At 38.3% G+C, this 23,345-nt stretch overlaps 1 protein-coding gene across 1 annotated transcript in view; it reads right to left on the bottom strand.

Annotated features, from left to right (window-relative positions):
- Window positions 1-10,021: 10,021 nt before the first annotated feature.
- The window catches only part of LOC122788673 (extracellular calcium-sensing receptor-like), a 162,714-nt gene continuing 149,390 nt past the window's right edge, over window positions 10,022-23,345 (bottom strand). The window contains exon 8 of the mRNA XM_044055569.1: window positions 10,022-10,935. Within this exon, the coding sequence (XP_043911504.1) occupies window positions 10,022-10,935 (914 nt within the window). The remainder of the gene's footprint in view (window positions 10,936-23,345) is intronic.

Raw genomic sequence — 23,345 nt, 5'->3', positions numbered from 1 at the left:
ACATAAGGATGCTGTTTAATCTTTGCCTTACTACAGGATATGTACCCAAAGAATGGCGTACAGCAACAGTGGTTCCACTCCACAAAGGAGGTGCTTCTACGGGCCCTGGAAATTACTGCGCCATAAGCCTGACGAGCCTGGTCTGCAAAGCTATGGAGAGGATCATTATGGAACTCATAAACAAAGACATTGGGGACCTACAGACACTTGATCCTACCCAATTCGGCTTTGTTAAGGGAAGATCCTGCCTTTTGAACCTGGTCGACTTTTTTGAAACAGTCACTAAAGCCATCGATGAGGGTAAGGCAGTTCACACAGCCTACCTTGACCTTGCAAAGGCCTTCGACACAATACCCACTCGGGCATCATAGACAAGCTCACTAGCTTAAATGTAAACCCATATGTCACAAGATGGGTTGCAAACTGGCTAAAGGACAGAACCCACAAGGTCAGAATTGCTGGAGCCATGTCAGATTCTAAGCCAGTCACAAGTGGTGTCCCACAGGGCTTGGTCTTGGGACCCCTCTTGTTTGGCATTTATTTTTCAGAGGTAAAAGCAAACATTGGAGGATTGTGGCTGACAAAGTTTGCAGATGACTGCAAACTGGGCGCCATAATTGATACTCCAGCAGACACATACATCCTCCAGAAGGGCCTCACAGAAACGGATGACTGGTGCCAGAGTCATGGCCTTAAACTGAATGCCAAAAAATGTATAGTCATACCCTTTGGGAAAAATAAAGTACCCACAAATTACCACATAGGTGGTAATCCATTAAGTATGGAAGAAATAATCAGGGACTTAGGGACTCAAGTTGACTCTGACCTCTCATTTGACGCCCGTGTTGCCAAAGTGGTTAGGAAGACCACCTACCTTGCCCACCTTATCATGAAAGGATTCACATCTAGATCAAGAGATGTCATTGTGCCCCTATACTCTTCCCTTATCAGGCCCATGATTGAGTACAATGCCCCATTTGGTATGTACCTTACCCGGCACCTGCAGCAGCTGGAAAGACCTCAAAAGTACCTCACCAAGAGGATCAAGGGTCTCAAACATATGTCATATGCCGCCAGACTGAAGAAACTCCAGCTCTATTCAGTAGCATACCGCCTACTCAGAGGAGATCTATGCCTGACGTACAAGGCCATGTCCAATCCAGAATTAATGGACATGCTCTACCTCAAAAAATCCAAATCCATCAGAGCCACGAGAGCAAGAGATTTGAACCTCAACACAGATATGAATAGGACATGCTGGAGGGACAGATTCATAACTCAGAGACTTCCCACACTCTGGAACAGAATCCCAGTCCATGTTAGGCAGAGCCCCTCACTGACTCTCTTCAAGAGAAATCTTGACGAGTGGATGGGAGATCATAGGTTTACCCCAGGGGTCATCTCTGTGTCACTACTGGACAGAGGCATAGTAAACTAAACCTTATATATGGGCACAGTTGTATCATTCCGAGGGGTGGCGGATGCCACATACACTCTGGCTAGGCTTATAAATGCCCTAGGGCAGATAACCTAGTACTAACCTATGAACCTACGAGACTGCTGGCTTCATTTAATTATGTCCTCCTCATTTATTATGGTATAATCTTAGCCATTTAGGATATAGTGAAATAATGCAGGAAAAATCTGAAAAGTTCAACAAGGTATGGGAAAATGAGAAAAAAGAAATTTGAATGGTGTCATAGGGGTATGCAGGGAGGACAGTGGTGGGTTCATTGAGTCATTTCCTAAAGTTTCTTTTCACCAAAGCCAAAATATTCAGTACTACCAGGGACTGCCCATATGAGTAATTCACACAGTTTATCAACAAGGTTTGTTACTCATAATACATCTTATAACACTGCAACATCTGGATAAGAAAAAAACATGCAAGATGATTGGATTTTACAGATTTCTGTTATACAACGTATACAACAGTCCTTTGACTGTATTGTCATTTATTGCTACATATCATGTACTTGGTTGCATAATAGCATTAAACATACCCTTGCAGATACACTCCTCAAGCTGTTTAACTTACGTTTACTTACTGGTTTTGTCCTTGATAAGTGGCACACTGCAGTGACAATGTCCCTTGATAAGCATGCTCTTACAACTGGCCAGGGTAGTTAAAGTCCTATCAGCCTTACAAGCGTCATCTGAAAAACCCTGGGGTGTATTATAACTAACTTCATAAACTGTGATATCAAGTCTCTTCTTTGTACTGACCCACAACAGTTTGGCTTTATGAAGGGTAGAGCCTATTTAACTTGATAAACTTCTTCAAAAGAGTTACAGAAGCTGTAGATGGTGCCCATGTGGTGCATCTTTTTTTCTCTTTTTTTTTAAACAAGAAACATCTTTATTGAATTATCACTCATGACATAGGCAATCATACATTTATATAAATGAAAACAAACCATACTTAACATATTTTCAGTTGCAAACATTATACAACACATATAATCTTCTAATACAGTCATTGTCAATCAAATATTATGTAACTCATTCAATTACTGCCTTCCCTTAAACCACATTCCTCCTTCAAACATTATAATGCATGTATTGCTCCCACAGTTTTAATTTTTATATGTAATTTGCTCCTACCCATTTGTAAAGATCCCACTATAATTCATTTGTTTCTTTTACAATATTCACTAGTTCTAATACAGTTAGTTTAGACTTTGATTTACATTTTATAATAATTACTTTTTTGATAGCCTCCAGAATTAAACTTAGTAAGGCCTTACTATGTCTAGACAATTCCAATTCTGTATCGTTCCAAAAAAATCATTTCCTTAGTTACACCAACTTTCTCACCCAGTATGTCTGACAGAGTATTCTGCAGGAAATATTTCAAGTTTGCCAACTCATTACACTCCAAAAAAAGTTCTGAATTACCTCTTTCTTCTGCATCACACCTCCAACATTTGTAACCTACATGAGGAAAAATTCTTTGGAGTCTGCTTGGGGTATAAAATACTTATGCAAACACTTCCAAGCAAAAATTCTAAATCTTCTAGACATTGCTGCATATTTGGGAAACTATACTTATACCCTCAGATTGTTTCTTTGTAAATGGCTTATCCAAGCTGCATGTGGTATATCTTGACCTGATGAAGAACTTCAATATCATTCCCCATGCTGGTATCTTACAAAAGCTAATTGCTTTAAAAATTGACCTATATATAATAAGATGGATAGCAAACTAGATGAAAGACATAGACCACACAGTGAGATTTGCAGGTACCTCATTAGTAAGTATGAATGCGACCAGTGGTGTCCCCTTAGGGCTCATTGCTGAAACATCTCTTTTTTGGTATTTACTTCTCTGATTTTCAAGTGGAGGGCCAAGTCCACTGGCTAACAAAGTTTGCAGATAACTGCAAATGAGAGGTTGTTTTTAAGTCAAAGTAGGACACCCAAACTCTTCTGAATTAACTAGCCATAGTAAACTCTTGGTGTACTAAAACTGAGCTCATACTAAATACTAAAAAGTGTAGTATCACTTTTGGTAGACAGCCTCTCTCCCCATTATACTGTACAGCCAACACACAACTACAAAATGAAAAAAAATGTCAGGGACCTATATACATGTGATGATAGATCCCTCTTTTTTGACCACCATGTGAGAACAGAGGTCAGGAAATCCTTTTATTTAGCCCACCTAGTTGCCAGAAAATATCCTCATAGTCTAGACAGACAATCATTCCCTTTTACTCAGCATTGAGCAGGACAATTATTGACTGCAATGCCTTCTTTGGGATGTATTTCATTAATCATATTGAAACAATTAGCAGAACCCTAAAGATTCTTAACCAGAAAGATCACATGCCTAAAATCTCTGAGCTATGAAATATGCTGAAAACTCTGCCTCTTTATTTGGTGTCTTAAAAACTTTTGAGGGGAAATCTGTCTTGCTTGCTTGCTGCAGTATTAGAGACTCAGATGCCCTGGATCTTTTTTTTTTTTGCATAAGTCCAATATCTAAACCAGTACTACAACCAGGGACCTACATCTTCACCAACAGATAAATACTGCACAGTGGAGAGGCATGCTTATAAGGCAGCACCTACCAAATCTTTGGAATAAACTTCAACTACATGTTAAGCAGTACAATTCACTATCTTACTTTAAACATAAACTAGTGACCGGATGGGTATCCACAAATTTACTCTGGGTTTTACTGGAATAGTCTTCCTGGAAAAAGGAGGTGCTGCTTGAAGGAGGGTATTGACAAAGCATGAATGGTCATAGTTCTTGGTCTTGGAATATCTATAAATCTATGAATCTAAACTCTTTTATGGCTTACTCCCATAGTTTCAATCAGAAATCAGCAATAAAGCAAGGCTGTTTGATGGAACTCAACAGCAACTAAATGTAACAAATCCAGTAACACAAATTGTAACTCCAAACACCAAACAAATCTATTAAGAACAGCAAAGCTTTATGGCTATAACTCTTTCTCAATGCTTATTTAAAATTTGTCTCATACTCTTTAAAACAAATAATCACATGATGCCAATAACCAATCAAACCTCTGAATTTGTTCACACTAATTCACATGTAAGTTTAAAGTTGTAAATATAATATATATATAAAATATTAAAATATCAATATATGAAAACAAATTTTAAATGTATTACATTAAAATTATATGTAATATATTATGTTATAAAACTCAGCCAGAATAAATATAAATATGAATACTTTTATAACTTCATTTGTTTCTTTTTTAAGAACGGTTTTATGCTGGCAGAAGAATATAGACCATGTTTTCTGTCAGCATTTAATCTAATAATCCAGTTATACTCTACAATTTCTGTTTCAGGTGCAATGTCACCCCCTCTTATTTCAGGTGTACCTCTTTGTACATCTCTAACAAATGATGCAAAACCTGTTCTATTGAAATTTGAAATGAATAAGTAATCTTTAAAAATTGTCCCATGTTTTCAGCCTTCATTCTGCTGTTATTTTTGGTTGTGTCCAAAATTGTTGATAAAAAAAGTTGATCGGTGTGCCTCAGAAATAGTTGTATAGATTTTTCCATGGTAAACTTGAGGTCAGGCAGCCAGAAAAAAAGATTATCAAGCAAAACATAATTTTTCCGGCTGCCTGACCTTGCTTTTACCTTGGAAATGCCAATTCAAGTATTTCTGTATAATTGCTATTTTGGAAGCAGTTTCAAGGCATATTGGGCAGCTGTTGAAAGTGTGGGGGATCTCATCCCCCTCGCCCTATGGTTCTGGCACCCATGTATGAAACAAAGGAAAGTATATTTTGTTCCACCTGTGTGTTTTAAAGTCTTTTAAAGTAAGATGTATAGGTATAATTTATATAAATTTGAGTAAAATGCAATGCTTTGTATTACTTTCCTTTAATTCCACTCACAAGTTGTTAAACTTAGATTTGTCTTTTTTGTTAATGCTGCAAGTTAGGTAAGAATTGTGGATTGTTAAGATGTGTTATGATGCAATAAAGTGTTGTGCCGTATTTTGCATTATATAATAAAAGGTGATTGAGCAGAGCAATCAATGTGCCCAATGAAAATCCATTGTTACCAATTCAAAGAAGTCTGGTTACCTGCAGTTATTAAAATGAGAAGATACAATGACCGTTGAAGGTATTTTGGTCTCCACAAACCCAGATAATAAACAGCAATGTCAAATAAAAATGACTGGTTGGAGTTTTTGAGCCATTGAGCATCCTCGTGTAAACAGTAGGGCACTTAAAGACCTTTTGTTTTAAAAACAAAGTAAAGACACACAGTAAATAATAGCCCAGAAATTGTGAAGTAGCAGTGTGCTCTCAGTTACAGCAGTACAAATACCAAGACAGATGTATTATATTCTGTAACTCAAGCAGAGTTACAGTATTGTGAAACAGTTTTACATTTACAGCAAACACGCATATTCCTCCCTCCGTACTCCTGAAGAATGAGAGGTGAGCAGTGTAAAACACCTGCTGCACAGAGTCAGAGCACCAGGGCAGAAAAGGCTGCCTTGAAAAAACAAGATGAAGGCAGACTCAGCAAGTTAAAATGGTGAAGAGAAAAACCATAAGACTACTAACCTCCTCTAACTCCTGAATTCATAAACATTTCTGATCTTTAAAACAAACTTAATGTTAATTTAAATACATTCCTAATAAAGTCTGCACATTCAGGTGTTACTTTGTAGACATCATATATTTAAAATAAATAGTGTCTTTAGTTATTTATTTAGCAAGTAAATAACTCAACATACTAGTTTTATTAACTACTGTCATCATATACTGCTCAAGTATGGATAGAAAAAGTGTAGAAAGCTTACTTTTTCTATTGAAAAATGGTAAACCTCCAAGTAAGTCCAAACCAAACAAACACAAGTAGACAGTGTCACATTAAGGTGATATAATTATATAATACCAATTACCCCAGGTGTGTGTGTATGTGTGAGTGAGTGTGTGTGTGTGTGTGTGTGTGTGTGTGTGTGTGTGTGTGTGTGTGTGTGTGTGTGTGTGTGTGGATGGATGTAATGCTTGGTTTACCTATGGTTGGCTTAGGTTTGTTTACTCACTCATACTTTACCTTAATGACCAATTCACACTGACTATTGGTATACCAAGCATTATCCACACATGGGTTATTGCTAATGTATCACCTATCATCCCACTGAAGTTATAGAATGTTGCTTATAGTAAAATGTGTCATATCATGAATGATGTTAGAAAAATAATATATGCTTGAGAAGTATGTAAATGCAGTAACTGACAGTGAAATTAGTCATTTATGCACACTGTTTCCTAACAACTGATATCAGAATGATACTGAGAGTATCAAAAATGCACGAGTTTGCCTAAAAATGCAATGCCATGTGGGAAAATTCTTGAATTTTTCTAACTAGATCTCTAAACCACCAGTGATATAATCTATATCTGTAAGGCAGGGCTGAGATTTACCTTGTTTGTGCAATTGTAAACTATTAAAAAAATTGAAAAGAGGGACTTGTTAAACAATTGTTGGTCTTTTTTGTATGAAAGTAGGTTAGATGTTATGTAGGAGGTACTCAAAATAAATGAAAGTTGCCATTATAATAATTGCTTCAAATCTGATTTCAGAAGATTTTTCTTTTTATTGTACAATAAAACATTTAAATATACAACATACCTATTTAGCATTTTCATGTTTTTCTTATTTTCATTTTATTTCCAGTTTGAGTTACTGTGATAATTATATTTGATATATTCCTATAGTCTATATGTCATTCTGTATATATTTGTGTTAGCAATTCTTACAGAGGAAACCATTACACTGCTATTTAATATTATATGCCTACTATTGCTGCAATATTAGAATTAAAAGTTGTATCCACACATTATTACATTTTCAAAATGTTTTGAATTTCTAATCAAAGTTTCAAACAACAGGTATCAAACATTCTATGCTAAAGTTGACTCAAAGTTTCAAAGGAGGTAGAACATACAATTATCAATCCCAGTGATATTTTTCAGGTTTCTGCCATAACCAAATTATGGCACACATAGGATTGAAAACATTATAATCACATCTCGCTGACTACCAGAGATTGAATATTTCATTCTTATAACCATCAGAATAATAGTGCAAGATAATCAGAAGGAATATTTACAAGGTTCAAATGCAGAGATTTTGTAGGAAGTCCTGTGGTTTATATATCAATGACCATTACTGTAGATTTATTTATTATTGTTTATTTCCAGTTTGATAACTGGGGAAGTCCACTGGGCCCGAAAGCCCATTTTCAGTGGAGGCCCGGGGAGAAAAACTCCATAATAATACATTACACACAAAAACACTCTGTGTTCTAACAGCTTAACATTTTAACAATTTCCAAAAATGTAGTACATTTGGCAGTATACTTCAGAAATTAATATAATTATGCAACTGTATTGTTAGTGTAGTAGAGAGAGATAAAAGGAAATTATATATAGATCTTGAATGCAAGAGCAGTAAAACAGAGGAGAAGTGAAGAAGATGCAAAGAATTTAAAGGAGAAGAAGGTGTCAGGAGGAAGATGAAAAAGTACGGATAGACTAATATTCATGTTGTGTTTGAGTCAAAAGTATACCTTATGAAAAAGGCAAAAGATTCAATTGTGAGACTAGACCTGCAAGTGGGCAGTGGGAGGAGAACGCTTAAAAGGAATAAATACAGGGTTTAATCAGGAAGAGAGTGGAGATAAAGAAGTAGAGGGAGGGGTGCCAAGGTGAGAGTTAGAAGAAGGGGGACCAGAGGGGGGGGGGGAGGATGTATTAAGATCTAGGTAGGAAGTATACAATTACATTTCCAGTTTTGGGAGAGGTGAGAATGGAGAAGAGCTTTGAAGTGTTCATAGCTTGTAGTGACTCTTAGAAGGGAAGGAAGCAAGTTCCATTTTTTAGACAGTATAGGAAAGTAGAAGATAGCACTGATACTCTAATCTATCAAACTAACCTCTGATGTCATTCAGTTCATTTTCAAATCATTAGTTATGCTGTTTTATTACCATCTGTTTCAAATGTCTGTGGGTACTTTTTGGAGTTTTTTGGGTTGTATGCCGTTAGAACACATTTTTCATTATCCAGACTCATATTTATGGTTGTACTGTGTCTGCTTCTCTTAACATTGAAGATTATTGACATTTCATTGCCTTGTTAGGTAGTAATCTGCTAAGATACAGTAATTTGGTCAAACATGATTAAGCCTAGAGAGCACTGCATTTCTCCTTTTAGGCAAATGGGTTTGTACTCCATCCACTTAATATATTATCTATATTAGATAATTTGCAAGACAGCTGAAAAAGTAATCAGTGCGGAATATTTTCTAACACCAGCTTAGACTACAAATGAAATATATTGCATCATTTGCAGTATGTATATATATATCAAGCATCTGCTGGCAAGAAAGCATTTTAAATGTCCTCATACAGCTGTACAGAGATACATACATTTACAATTAGCAGCTTACAAAATCTAGAATTTGTAACAGAACTACTCTGTTTCCTTAAATGCTGCCACAGCAACTGTGTCTGTGTGATCTAATACTAAGATTTTTTTTAACATGTAGGTAATTTTTATTTGTTTTAGCCAAAGAGAGAAATATATTTATTCTATACTCCTTTGTGGTACAAATGTAGGTGCAACAGGAGTGTGTCCAATGTTAACTTATTTCCCCTGGATGATGGGATCACATAGTCTTTACTCCATCTGTCTGTCCTGTAACAGTCTGTTATGGCCCAATAAATGGCATTCACTCTGCGTCTGTTTTGTAGAATTTGTAGATCAATGTCATCTCACCATTTTTGTTTCTTGCTTTTGTAGTGTTAAGTGAGTAAGGTTACTGGTCTACCATATCTCCATTTTAGGAGCAGATCGTTGGTTAGCTTACAAAACATATCTGTTAACTTACAATGGACAAAACAGTGTATTACATCTTAGTTCAGCCAAGATATCTGATTCTCCTCCTGAGAATGCTTCTTAAATGCACATAATTATAATCTCAAGTTTATCCTGTTGATTGTAATTATGATCCTGTTCTTTGACTTTGACTCGCAGTGAAGTGCCATTGGGATGGAGTGGAGCTCTGTGCAGATATTAGGCAAAAGAAAATCGTTGTACATGTCTGTATAGACATGCTATATACATCATCTGTGCTAAAAGTACCTATGGGAAATTACCAATGAAGTTAATGTAAAAGGCACATATTTGGCTACTCTGCCCTTATGCACTTTTTAAGTTAAGCCTGCGTTTCTAAAACAGCCCTACTTCTCTATTATGAACATTAGAGCAGAGCAGACTATGTTCACTATCATGTGTGACCTTCTTATACAAGTTCTGCACTGATTCTTTATCAAGTAGAAAGGGCAGTACAATTTTGACAAAGTAAAACATTTTCCTAGGTAAAAATGAAAAGTAAAAATGTGAATCGATAAGACCAAAATAACAGTACCGACACTATGGATGCAATAATCTGCTTATATTAGTAATAACATAAACCATAAATGGTAAAGCACAACTGAAAAGAATTTTATTTTCTGTTGAATTTCTCTTTGCCTACTAAGTTCTCCCTAGTATTCAGGTCAGGTCGCAGCAAAATAATGTAGCATTTGAAAACAAATATGCAACCAAGTAGTCCTGCACTAGAAGACAGGATAGCAAATATCTCCACAGCAACCATGTATTTGCCTTTTGTACTCAAATATGCTGGAATGAAAGAAAACCAAACACTTACAAACACCAGCATGCTGAAGGTGATGTATCTGGCTTCATTATAACTGTCGGGTAAAGACCTAGCAAAGAATGCGACTACAAAACATATAGTAGACAGAAAACCCAAGTATCCTAACATGCAGTAGAAAAATGCATTTTTACCCTCGTTGCATTCCAGTATAACATGGCTAGTTGGCAATTTAATATCCATCTGTGGAAATGGAGGTGAGACAAGTAACCAAACAGCACATATAACAATTTGCATTGAGCAGCAGCAAACAATAAGTGAATAGGGGATCTTCACTCCCACCCATCTCCTTAATGTGCTTTTTGGATTTGTTGCCTTGAAAGCAATAACAACTGTAATGGTTTTAGCAAGAACACAAGATATGCTAGTACAAAAAACAATACCAAAAACTATCTGACGAAGCATGCAGGTCACACTTACTGGGTGACCAATGAACAGTAAGGAACAGAGGAAACACAGCTTGAGAGAAAACAGAAGAAGGTAGCTAAGCTCTCGATTGTTGGCCTTCACAATTGGTGTGTCCTTATACTTGACGAAGATGCACATGACTACAGCTGTGGTGAAAGACAAGAAACCAACTGTATTGACCAGTAATATACTTAAGGGCTCTTCATAAGTTAGGAACTCGATAACCTTTGGGATACACTCATTTTGTTTGTCATTTGGCCATTGATCTTCCTGACATTTCAAGCAGTTACTTGCATCTGTTAAAAGAAAAAGTAATGATTCAATGAACATTTTCTAAGGTTACTTCACTGCTATGAGTAGATTAACATAAGTGCCTTTATTTCAAATGTATTACAGTATCAGCTCAGTCCAAGAACCCTATTACCAATGAGAGGGAGAGCCCAATACTTAACAGATTTTGGGAAAAAAGTATATACTTTTGGAAATCATTCTTTAACACCCTTGAAGTGACAGTCCCACATGCTTTTCTACCAATAATCCCTGCTGGATAAGATGAAGGCTAAGTCAGAGGGTAGACAAAGTAAAGATATGAAATGGGAAGGATGGAACTTTGTGATCTTTCTACTAAGGTTTCAAAACACTCCAAGAAATGTGGCTGCCTCATGCAGGACAGCAACTAAAGAGTCTAGCATTTGAAGTCATGCTTATTTGAGATCAATGTCCCTTCCAGACCATGTAAAGACAGAGTTTTATAATCCACCTGTGGACACGGATCTTGTCTTTGGACTCCTGCTCAAGGAGTTTTCAAGAAACTGGAAGAAAAGGCCAAGACTATGCAGTCTGTAAAGCAACTTGCTCAGGCCCAGTCCCCTAACTTCAACAGGAATTACTCATCAAAAGCATGGCCCTCACACCCAAAGCAGGCCTGGAAAAGAGAAAAAGGACACGTATAAAAGAAAATAGTAAGCAACATCTCAAGAGAGGCCCGGGTGCCCTCAGCATCAAGACCCCCAATGAGAGCAGATTTAGCTTAACTAGATTGCTCTTTCCCCCACTTACCCAAAAGGTATATTCATGAAAATTAATGTTTAGTGAACTGCCGTGCTGCATCAAAATTATCTACAGCAAATCATATTGGAAATTCTGTGGAGTGGTGTTAGGAGTTATATGAGTGTGATTGTAGGTGTGTATACAATAATGTTTCCCAGAACCTAGTGACCTCTGTTGTGGGAGAACATCCCTTCACCCAAATTTTAGCAACTTTATAGGTGATTATAATACAAAGTAGATGATACAGACTGAGATGCCTACATAGGAGAAATGTTTTGGGTGCCTCACAGAAAAATGCATTTTTAATGCTTATTAAAGAAGAATTTTAATGACATACTTCCTTTTGGTCTTATTTACTGTGCTGTCAGTTATGTGGTTGCAGCAGATTTCTGCTCAGTTTAATTGTTACAGTGAAGATCCATTGCATTAGATTTTATTTGCATGTGTGCAGCACAGAGTCAAGATATTTAATTTATATTGCAAGTTGTCATTGGATCCATGTATAATACTTTTGATGATGTACCATCTGGTAGCTTCACAGCTCTAAGCATGCCAGTAATTCTCAACACTACAGATTCTAATTTTAACCTGCCTCCATAATTAATATATTTTTCCATTGATGTTTTGCTGTTTCTGAACCATCCCATCAGAAATGTTGAACAAATTTTCCTTAACTCATTAACACCAATGTGGTATGGAATATCAAACCTCTAGCAGCGTGCACACATCCTTGCACTCCACAGCATTATCTGAAAAAAATCAACTTAAAAAGCATAAGATAAACAAACATAAGTATATTATGAAGAATAAAAGCAGTTAAAACTGTACAAATGGCAATGTTAGCAGTAGGAAGAATTCTTTACAGTGATAATAGTCAGTGCATTCATAATCTTTTCATAAATATTATAATATAGTGCAATGCACACAAACCCAGAATTATATTTTTTGCTAAATTTTCACAAATAAATTTTCATATCTTGGAAACTGTAAAACCTACATATCTATATATATATATATATATATATATATATATATATATATATATATATATATATATATATTGCTGGAACACTTCTGTTAACCAAACATAAGCTTTAACATCTCACTGCATGTTTATTGAATTATGTACAGAAATATAAAAATATATTCTTAATTGTATAATTAACAATATCACCTTCTTTCAGCTTTTCCCAGTTAGGGGTCACCACAGTGGATCACCTATCCACTCATGATTGGCAGTGGAGTTTTACAGTGTTGAATTGATAGCCGCGTTCCCAACCTTCCACAGAAGGCACACGCATGCACTCACACCTAGGGCCAATTTAGAGTGTCTAATCCACCTACAGCATGTCTTTGGGATGTGGGAGGAAACCGGAGCACCCGGAGGAAACCCATGCAAACACAGGGATGCCATGCAGACTCTGCACAGAAGGCACCCCAGCTGAGGAGTGAACCAGAGAGCCACTTGCTGTGAGGTGGCAACACTAACTGCTGCACCACCGTGGCCACCCTTGTATAATTAACAATATAAATAAGTGAATATCTCTCAAGATGTGCAATTTACAGTGCAAATATTAATGAGAGTTTTCTTCAATAGCATCTTAGATTTCATTTGAGACTATGTAATAGTTTGTAAGTCACTTGGATTACTAGCAAACAACCACCAATGTCTTCAGTACAGCATGATATAAATGGACATTGATAATTAATTTTCCTGTCTCACACTATGGCATTTCACACCATACCCCTTAGCAGCAGGTAGGCCTCTCAGCTATGAAAATAAGAGCATAAATATGAAAATACATTCATAGGTTCATAGATATATACTAGGCTAATGACCGCCAGGGCTTTTATAAGCCTAGCCAGGCAACCCAACCCAAGTATGTCTCCATGTACCCTGGGTATCTATTATGAGGGGCCAGGCAACCCAACCCAAGTATGTCTCCATGTAACATGGGTATCTATTATGAGGGATATGTTAGTTTGGAGGTGACCAAGTGCTTTTTGGAGGGGTATGTTAGTTAGGTAATATTGTACTTACTGTCTGCCCCTGTCCCTTAGAGACATGGGGGCCAGACCTGGGGTGAATTTATTTCCCATCCAATGGTCAAGGTAAGGTATGAATAGATATCAAGGATGAAGTCTGCTTCACATGGATGAGAAGCCTATTTCATAGTGCAGGGATCCTTTGAGACGAGTATCAGTCTCACCAACATATTCTATTTATGTCACAGGCAAAGTTTAAATCCTTGGATCTAGTGTTTCTTTTGGTGTTCATTTTGCAGATATGCAAAAGATCCATCAGGGCTAGATGTCAGGATGTCTTAAATGCTAAGTGCAGATCACCTTTTAGTAACCAGTAGGAGAATGAGTATAGAGATATGGCTTTAAGGAGATCTGTGTAGCACAGTGTGTTAGTACCCTGGATTCTCCTGGTGAGGAACCTCCATGGGCATTCCAACTGATGGAATTGCTAGGTCATGTACATGCCAAAGGGGGCATTGCTCTCAATGATGGGTCTAATAAAAGTGGTGCTATAACTTAACTGGACCTAGATGCCATACCTTACTTATACGTTGGGTGATATAGAATGACTTTCTAACTATCTTGACTACATGATGGTTGAAGGTCTGATTTCTGTCAACATATGTTAATACATCCCCAACTACTGGGTCAGCTCTAAGGGGTTTTTATCAATGGTGTAATTGGCTTGTGTGGATGTTTTCCCAATGGGTACTATAATGCACTTCTTGGTGTTGCATTTTAAACCATGGCTTTGGTACCAGTTATTTTCCTTTGTTAGGCCCTCTTGCAGGATGTTAATTTCATGAGAGAATCTATGATATCTCCCAGTTTACAATCAGTCAGTATAAAGGATTAGTCTAGATAAAATCACTTTAGATAACAGATCTAGGAGACTTACTCTCTATCTGATACCTTCCTTATGGGAGGAATAAAGACACCTTATTGAAGTTTCATGTAGTTTATTCAGTTAAGTATGTAGATGAATGAGTGTTCTTGTTCTAAGAAGTTACATTGAACAGATTGGGATATGGAAACTCAAGAAGCTGATTCCAAAGCTTAGAGATTAGACTCTTATTTGAATATTCCTGAAAGACCCGCCAGGGTTTACTGGCTCAACAGTCAGTGGAACCTCATTTTAGTTAAAAGGTGTTTATTTTAAGTTTAACAAACAAAACATGGCAACACACCATGAGCTACCACTACAGAGCTATATTTAAGAAAACACTTCTGCTTGAGCTTCATCACGTCCATCTAATAGAGTGGTTTGTAGAGTGGCTTCTAGTTTGATAATTGAAAATGCCTGCTTTTAAGAGGTTATCACCAGACTTTATTATCCTGTTTTGTATCACATGTGATATGATAGGCTGTGTCTGCCTTTGTAGCATTTATATTCCTTGGAAGGAAAGTATAAAAGCTTTATTACAGGACTTTTTTCCAGTCTGACTTGCCCTTATCAGTGCTTGTATCATGTAATATGAGAGGCTGTGCCCATTTTTACAGGGCTGATATTTTCTGAAATATATTTTGAAAGACTAATCTCTTTATTTGGCAAAAATAATTACAATTCCTGCTTAAGAGGCTCATATACAAGACTAATGTGACCAGTTCCCATTCTTTATCTCCCTGATGGAGGCAGCCCTTTTTATATGCAGGGGGGTTAGGCACTTAGAGCCACACTAGGTGACTCACCTTTTTTTAAAAAATACATGCATCCAGAGAAATAGCATACAGTGGAAACAAGTCATAGTCCTCATTTTTACAGAGCTGATGAATGTATGCAAGTAGGAGAAAACATGTATGTACAGTTTGAGACCTCAGAACCTTTTGTGCAGACTTCTTGTACAGGAATAAAAATCCACCAAGTGATGAACTGCTGACTATACAAAACCTTTAGCAAAAATAAGTTTCACAGATGTTCCTTGATCATAGGCAAACTGTGCCTATGGTGTAAAGATTACAGCAGCTTGGAGTGTGTACCTGGGGTAACATCTTTCACTTCACTGCACTGCAAATTTCAGAAATTTTGTTAAATGCAGGTCAAGTGGCAGGAACATTTATACCTGGTTGCTGTGGGGTATCTACAGTGAGAGAGAGAGAGAGAGAGAGAGAGAGAGAGAGAGAGAGTCCCTTGCCTCTGCTGTTCCAGTCTGGGATTTTCTCCTTTCAAGCCTCTTCTTGGATCTATCAGTTACTGAGAGCTCTTCTGTTCAGATTCCTCCACTCTACATACTCCAGGTGGTGAAGTCAGTGCAAAAAGTGACTAGTTAGCTTTGTGCCTGGCTAGATAAAGGGTTGGAAACTGGGAGGTGATCAAGTAGAAAGGCAGTTAGTTCATCTCCTTATGGGGGGGGGGGTCCATGGAGCCGGGGTCACAGATGACATTAGAGACTGTATGGTGCTCCAGTCTCAGGTCTTCACTGTCAGGCCTCTTCTTGGCTATGAAAGAAACCACAGCCTTCTTTATCAAGGGGAAAATGTGCTACCTGTTGCATCAAAATTAGGGGCATCCACCAAGAGCATGAGGCAACAAGACATGAGGATTACACCACAGAGGGAGAACCAGCAGACCAGAAAAGGGAGGCAGAGGATGGAGCAGCATTAAACTGTGGGTCACCGTCATGCTCCAACAACAGAGAAACAGGTCCATGGAGCTGAGGGATTTGGAGAGATCAACACAAGAGAATGGACCTACCTGAACCAACAACAAAATAAAACTGACATCTGGAACCATTCAACCAAACTGTTGACTCAGCTAGGCTAAGGAATCTTAGGTTAGAGTCTGACTTTTATACCTTATAACAGAAGTAACTTAGTGGAAACTGAGGTAGATTTAAACTGTATGTGAGTAAATTGAATCTAAAAGTAGTTTTCAGAAACAAACATAAGGATGGAAGCATCACTGAAATAAATGACAATGGTATAAAATAGAAAAAGCCCAATTTCTTTTGCCCCCCTGTACACCTCACCCTGAGTACTTATGAGAGCAAATGTGAAGGTGATATCTGTTGGGTCCTCAGTTAAACCACCTGGGAAGTTATCCAAGATTAGCAAAGAATCTGAGAAGAGATAAGACTCACGGGATCATGAAGGTGGATGAAAAGGGGGCATCCTAGTTGCAGATACAACCTCTTATAACTTCAAGATTGAGGCCATGCTTGACAATAACAGGTTTTACCATAAATGTAATTTTAACACTGTGAATGTTGCTTATAATAGTTTGACAGAGCAACTAAGAATGCTGCATGAAGATGATTTTTTTGATGCCAAGCTTTTTGACTTCTTGGTCAACCCCCACCCAGAAATGCCAATCATTTTTGGGATCCCAAAACCCAAAAGAATATCCCTGACTCTCCAAACAGACCAGTAGTGACATATGGTGGTTCCACAACTGACAATATCTATCTAACTTGTTGTGTCTAATTATGGTGGCTGGCAAAAAAGCAATTACTAGAAAATGGAAATCAATATCTAGAAAGGCTCACCCAGACTCTGCTACACTTTGTTGTGAGGGAAAAAGTTAGTTTGTTTTTTATTTGTTGCATTTTGTATTACTTTATTGCCTTTTTCTATTTTGAATACTGTGATTTGTTTTCTTTACCTTGTGTTTTACTTGTATTCTGCTTTTAACTGCATATTAAAACTTGAAAAGAGACCACAACTCTGTCTCTTGTGAGTCAGGCAGAAATATTTTGTCCCATCTTCCCACCCAGTTAATGTTGTGTTCTTAAACACCACTAACTTTCTAGTTGCATGCCCCTTATGTTAATTTGACCATATATCATTTCCTCTCTGTTTTACTGGCTTGTGTGAGTAAGCACAAAATTATCATTTTGTGAAATCACTCCCATTCAACTATTAAAATTTATTGGCCATCATACTGTATTCCATAGTACCAGAAAACAAAAGTGATCACCCCCTTTCAATCTAGCTTGCTGTTTTAAAAATAGTGACTCTCCACTAAAACTTAACTGTTTAGACAGGTAAAACTTAAGTTACCTACTTTCACATGTAATTCCTCTAGTGCACACTGCAGTGTTTAGGATAAACCATTTTTTTCATCTATTGCAAGACCTCCAGTTATTGGAGAGCCTACATTCTGCCTCTCAGTAGTCATCTTGGGATTAGTGCTTCTGTTTTCTCCTGGTGAGAGAAGGAATGGACTTACATTATTTTCTGGAGACTGCTGATCACCAGAAAGCTTAATAACTGCTTTATAGGTGACAGCTTGGAATTTGTGCTTATATTCTGATCCTGGTGGGAGTAGGAGCAGAGGGCATTGATTCCTGACTTTTTCTGGTTGGAGTCCCTGTGACTAGCACATGCTCTAAAACCTGCTGGAAAGCACTAGGAAGCCTTCAACTGATACAAGCACTCAATTCTTCTTGTTAATAAGGAGAAATTAATCATAGGCACTAAACAGCCTATAATTGCAAAGGACCTTGCCAAGGTAAGGGAAAACAGCTCTTGTACTTTACAAAAAAAAAATAAAGCACCTAACCAGGCATGTCTAAGGGTCAGCTTCCAATGATTTCTCCTATCCACCTGGTGAATCTGAGTATACTGGGGCAATGCAGCAATTGCCTTACATGCACAGACTACCCTCTCCTCCTACCACCCAACACTACAACCTGCGAGAGATGCACTTACATAGCCAAACTGGAAGCAAAGCTCTTTCTCCAACCAAGATTGTGCTAGACAATCAAGAGGAGAAGGTTAACACCCACACTAGACCTCATGCAACACATAGCTCTTCAAAACCCTCAACACCAACACCCACACATAGCAACACTAAACACACATATGCAGAGGCCCTTAACATTAACCTGCCCATGCAACAAGGACCTCCAAAGCTGAAACACAAACACCAGTCACAACAAAAGTATCACATAGCTCACAACACCAGTGTGCCACCCAACAACAGCCCCTAAGGCAATAAAACGTACCCAACACTTTAGTCATAGGTGAATCTCTAGTCAGGCACACTGATGTCCCACTCACCAGGCTGAACAAGGAGAAAATTACAGACAGCTGCCTGTCGGGTGCCAGGATCTGCCACATAATGCATGCACTCAAGTCTCTCCACAACAAGTATAAATATGACTCTGTCATTGTCCATGTTGGAGTTGAATGACTTGAGACGTACCTCTCTGGACTACATGAAAAGAGACATGGAAGTGATCTTGGATCATGTGGCCCAGGCAGTTATGACCCTAGCTCTGAGTAGCATCCTGCCTTCGCCCAGAATGATTCCACAGTATAAGGACAAAATGATTGACTTCAACAATTGGCTAAGCTTCTGGTGTTATTCAAAGGGGATCCAGTATATGTTTGCCTGGGATGACATGATCAACAAACCACGATATTTTGCCAGAGATGGTTTGCACCTGTCGCCCCTGGGATTCAGGTTACTGGCTAAGGCTCTTGCCATCCCTATAGTGCCTTTTTTAGACAAGGCTCACAGGATAAAACCACCACCATAACAGGTACAATTATGCAAAATCTGAAATTAATGCTACTCAATGCTAGAAGTCTAAACCTCAAAATGCACTCTCTCGAGGCACTCCTAAAAATGGAGAACATTGATATCTGTGCAGTAACTGAGACCTGTTTCAAGGCTTCAGAGAGCACCCCTGAAATACCAGGCTATAACTCTTACCACACTTTTCGGCCACCAAACCAGCACAGAAACACTAAAGGTGGAGGAGTGTCCATATACACCAAGGATATTCACACCTCCAGGCTAGTTGCCCAGCACAATGCATCCAAAAATCTCCAGGTGCAACTAACACTAGGTAAGACTACAATCCAAACTGTAGCTTTCTACAGATCCCCCACCATGACCCCAGATTCTGGAAAATATTAAGATACAACCAAACACCTTAATACTGAGTGATTTCAACTACCCTGCCAGTAACTGGGAAATCTAATCATGTACTAACACCTTTGCCCAACGGTTCTTGGAATTCATAAATTCCAATGCCTTGGATCAACTAATCCATAGTCCCACCAGGGGCTCCAATATCCTGGACCTGGTCATTACCAGCATGGGAAATCGATGCTCCACATCAGTGGTCACCCCCTTGTTGGTTAGGTCTGACCATAAGCTAATCACCTTTGACATCCACATCCTACCCCCACCCCCCAGTAAGGAAACAGCTGTAAAAAAAACTTCTCCAAGGCCAACTTCATGCTACTCAAGTCAGAAGTGACAAACTTCATGACACCCATGCAGACGGAACCGAAAATTTGACTGCTGAATCCTACACTAAAGCACTGTACTAGCACATCCACTCATGCATGAATTGTGCCATCCCAAATAGAAGCAAGACACTCTCCTCCAAAAAAAGGAAGCCAATCTGATGGTCCCCTGTCATAAACAAACTATATAACAGAAGGAAGAAACTGTTGCAGAAAAGAGGAAAATCCCAGGATGCAAAACAACTTCCTTACCAGCCTCAGTAAGTAGCTGAGATCCCTCATAAAATCCTCCAAATCTAGTTAAGAAAATAAAATTGCCAAAAATTCCAAAGATAACCACAAGGCATTCTATAGCTATGTCAAGAATCTAAATGGCAATGCTCAGATCTGCTCTGAGCTACAACAGAATGGCATTAAATATACTGATCCCAAGGACATTGCCAATATCCTGGCAGATCAATTCAGTGCCAAAGTTTCCCCCTCTCACCCCTTAAATGGCCTATCTTGATACCGAAAGATTGCCAAATTCCAGTAATTATGGCCACACAGGTAAAAAAATGCACTCTCCAAAGCTAAGAATACAGCATCCATGGGACCAGATGACAAGCCGGGCTGTGTATTACATGAACTATAAAATGAACTGGCACCTCATGTCAGGCTTCATGCCCACTGGTTGGTGCACAGCTACAGTTATCCCACTCCACAAGGGGGGATCCACCTTGGATCCTGGGAACTACTGTCCCATCAGTCTGATGAGCCTGCTGTGCAAGGCCATGGAACGTATTATCATGGAACTCATAAACAAAGATATTGGCAACCTTCAAACACTTGGCCCCACCCAGTTTTGGTTCGTGAAGGGCCAATTGTGTCTTCTGAACCTGATTTCCTTCTTTGAATCAGTCTACAGAGCCATGGACAAGGGTAAGGCAGTCCAGACAGCCTATCTGGACCTCACCAAGCCTTCGACACCATCCCCCACTCTGGAATCATAGATAAACTTACTAAGCTGGGCATAAATTCCTATGTTACTTGATGGGTTGCCAACTGCCTTACTGACAGAACCCAAACTGTAAAAGTAGCCAACTCCAAATTCAGCTCCAGACAAGTGACAAGTGGAGTACCTCAGGGTTCAGTCCTGAGACTGCTCTTGTTTGGCATCTACTTCTCTGAAGTACAGGCCAACACTAAGGGACTCTGGCTAACAAAGCTCACAGATTTCTGCAAACTAGGAGACATTACTGAATCCCCAAATGATGTGGATATTCTACAAAAGGGCCTTAAAGAAACAGATGCTTGGTGCCAGAGCGATCGGCTCTAGCTCAATGCCAAGAAGTATATAGTTATCCCCTTTGGGAAAAACCATGTACCCATGAATTACCACATAGGAGGCAGTACACTAAGCACTGAAAGTGTGATAAGAGAATTAAGAACACAGGTGGTCAGTGGTCTCACCTTCGATAACCACATCGCCACAACAGTCAGGAAATCCTTCTATGTGGTACACCTCATCACTAAGGGCTTTTCATCCAGAAAAAAGGAGGTCATTGTCCCACTGTACTCATCCCTCATTAGACCCATCATAGAGTACAATGCCCCATTTGGTATGTAGCACACAAGACATCCGCAACAACTGGAAAGGCCACAGAAACACCTTACTAAAAGAATCACAGGCCTAAATGCAGATGTTCTATGCTGACCGACTAAAAAAACTCCAGATATACTCTGTCACATATCATCTACTCAGACGTGATCTCTGCTTAACATACAAGGCCATGTCAAACCCAGAGTTGTTGGACATGCTACACTTAAAGAAATCCCAATCCATTAGAGCCACACACTCCAGGGACCTAAACCTTGCCATCACAATGAACAAAACATGCCAGAGGGATAGGTTCCTGACTCAGAGACTCCCCATACTCTGGAATAGACTGCCCATACATGTATAGGCTCTAGGGCTAATAGCCAAGTACCAACCTATGAACCTATTAACTGACTATACTAGAAGTAGTGAATATAGTAACAGAGATAAAACAACTGGATCTGACATCTTTAGAAAAAGGTAGGAGCAAACTACATAGAAAAAACTGGAATTGTGGGAGCAGTACATACAGGGGAGGAATGAGGTTTATATGAAGACAGGGCTTAAATGAGCTATGTAATGTTTGTCTGAAAATGATTGGGTAGATTATATGTGATGTATAATGTTTGCAACTGGGAATGTTTCAGTATGGTTTGTAATGTAAAATGTTTGCAACTAGGATTGTGTCAGTGTGATTTATTTTCATTTGTATAACTGTATGATTGCCTATGTTGAAAGTGATGGTTTAATAAAGATGTTTCTTGTTTTTTAAAAAAAGGTAGGAATTTAATAATTTATGTAAAGTTGCTTAGGTTATATAATGTATAGCGATATATGTGAAGTATAATGTTTATAAATGTGAACTTGTTAATACAGTCTGATTACTTTAATACAAAGGTAAATTTGCCTATGTCATAAGTGATAATTCAATACAGGTGTTAAAAATATCTCTCTACTTTGGTGCCCAGATAAACCAATGGCAGAGGCCAGCAAATCTTTTAGTTAAGACTCTCTGGATTTTCAGGGTAAAATTAGAGATATTCTGGTCAGTGATTCCACAATCCTGTTAACAATATATGTGGAAGCACTTTATACAGTGCTTACACAAAGCTACTGTATTTTAACTGTACCAGAGGCATATGAAAAAGACAGGAATTGATTACCAGGAGAGACAGAAGTTCTAGGAAAGGTAATGTATCTAACACTTAGGAACAACTACTTATTGTTTAATGACAGATTTTATAAGCAGACTACTGGAATAGCTATGGGGCAGCCATGGCCCTAAGCCTGGTTATTGTTGCTCTTGGAAAATGGGAAGAGGAGAAGGAGGCAGTTCACCAAAGTCTCTATTTTGTATTGATGAAATGCTATCTCCATTTCATTGATGACATTTTTATCATCTGGTTGACAAATGAAGCCCAGTTGAATGACTTTTACACCCATTTCAGTAATTCCACTTGATTTCAGAAATTCACATCTCACAGCAAGTCCTCAGTCAACTTTTTAGACAAAACCATATCAAAAGGCACTGAAAACAAATGTCTCTAATATAACCTGTTCAGAAAACCAACCAGGGACAATATGCTGCTCCACAGTAAAAGCATACATCCCCAGATCACTAAAAGAAATGTTATAAAATCTCAGAGGATGTGAATTATGCATATCTTCAAAGAGGTTAGAGATTTCATCACAAATCTAACTGGCCTACACCAATTCTTCCTGGCTAGGGGGTACAGCAATATAGTATTGAATTCCATCCTCAACCTCTTCAGAACTTTAAAAAAAAGGCAGAGGACCCTGTTTTGATGAACCCTCATGGGAGACTCCTAGGGGGTCAACAGAAACCACCATCAG

This window comes from Protopterus annectens, chromosome 14.part0 (assembly GCF_019279795.1).
Source record: "Protopterus annectens isolate FY-2018-M chromosome 14.part0, PAN1.0, whole genome shotgun sequence".
Classification (NCBI taxonomy): Eukaryota; Metazoa; Chordata; order Ceratodontiformes; family Protopteridae; genus Protopterus; species Protopterus annectens.
This window is presented reverse-complemented; position numbering and strand designations above follow the sequence as displayed.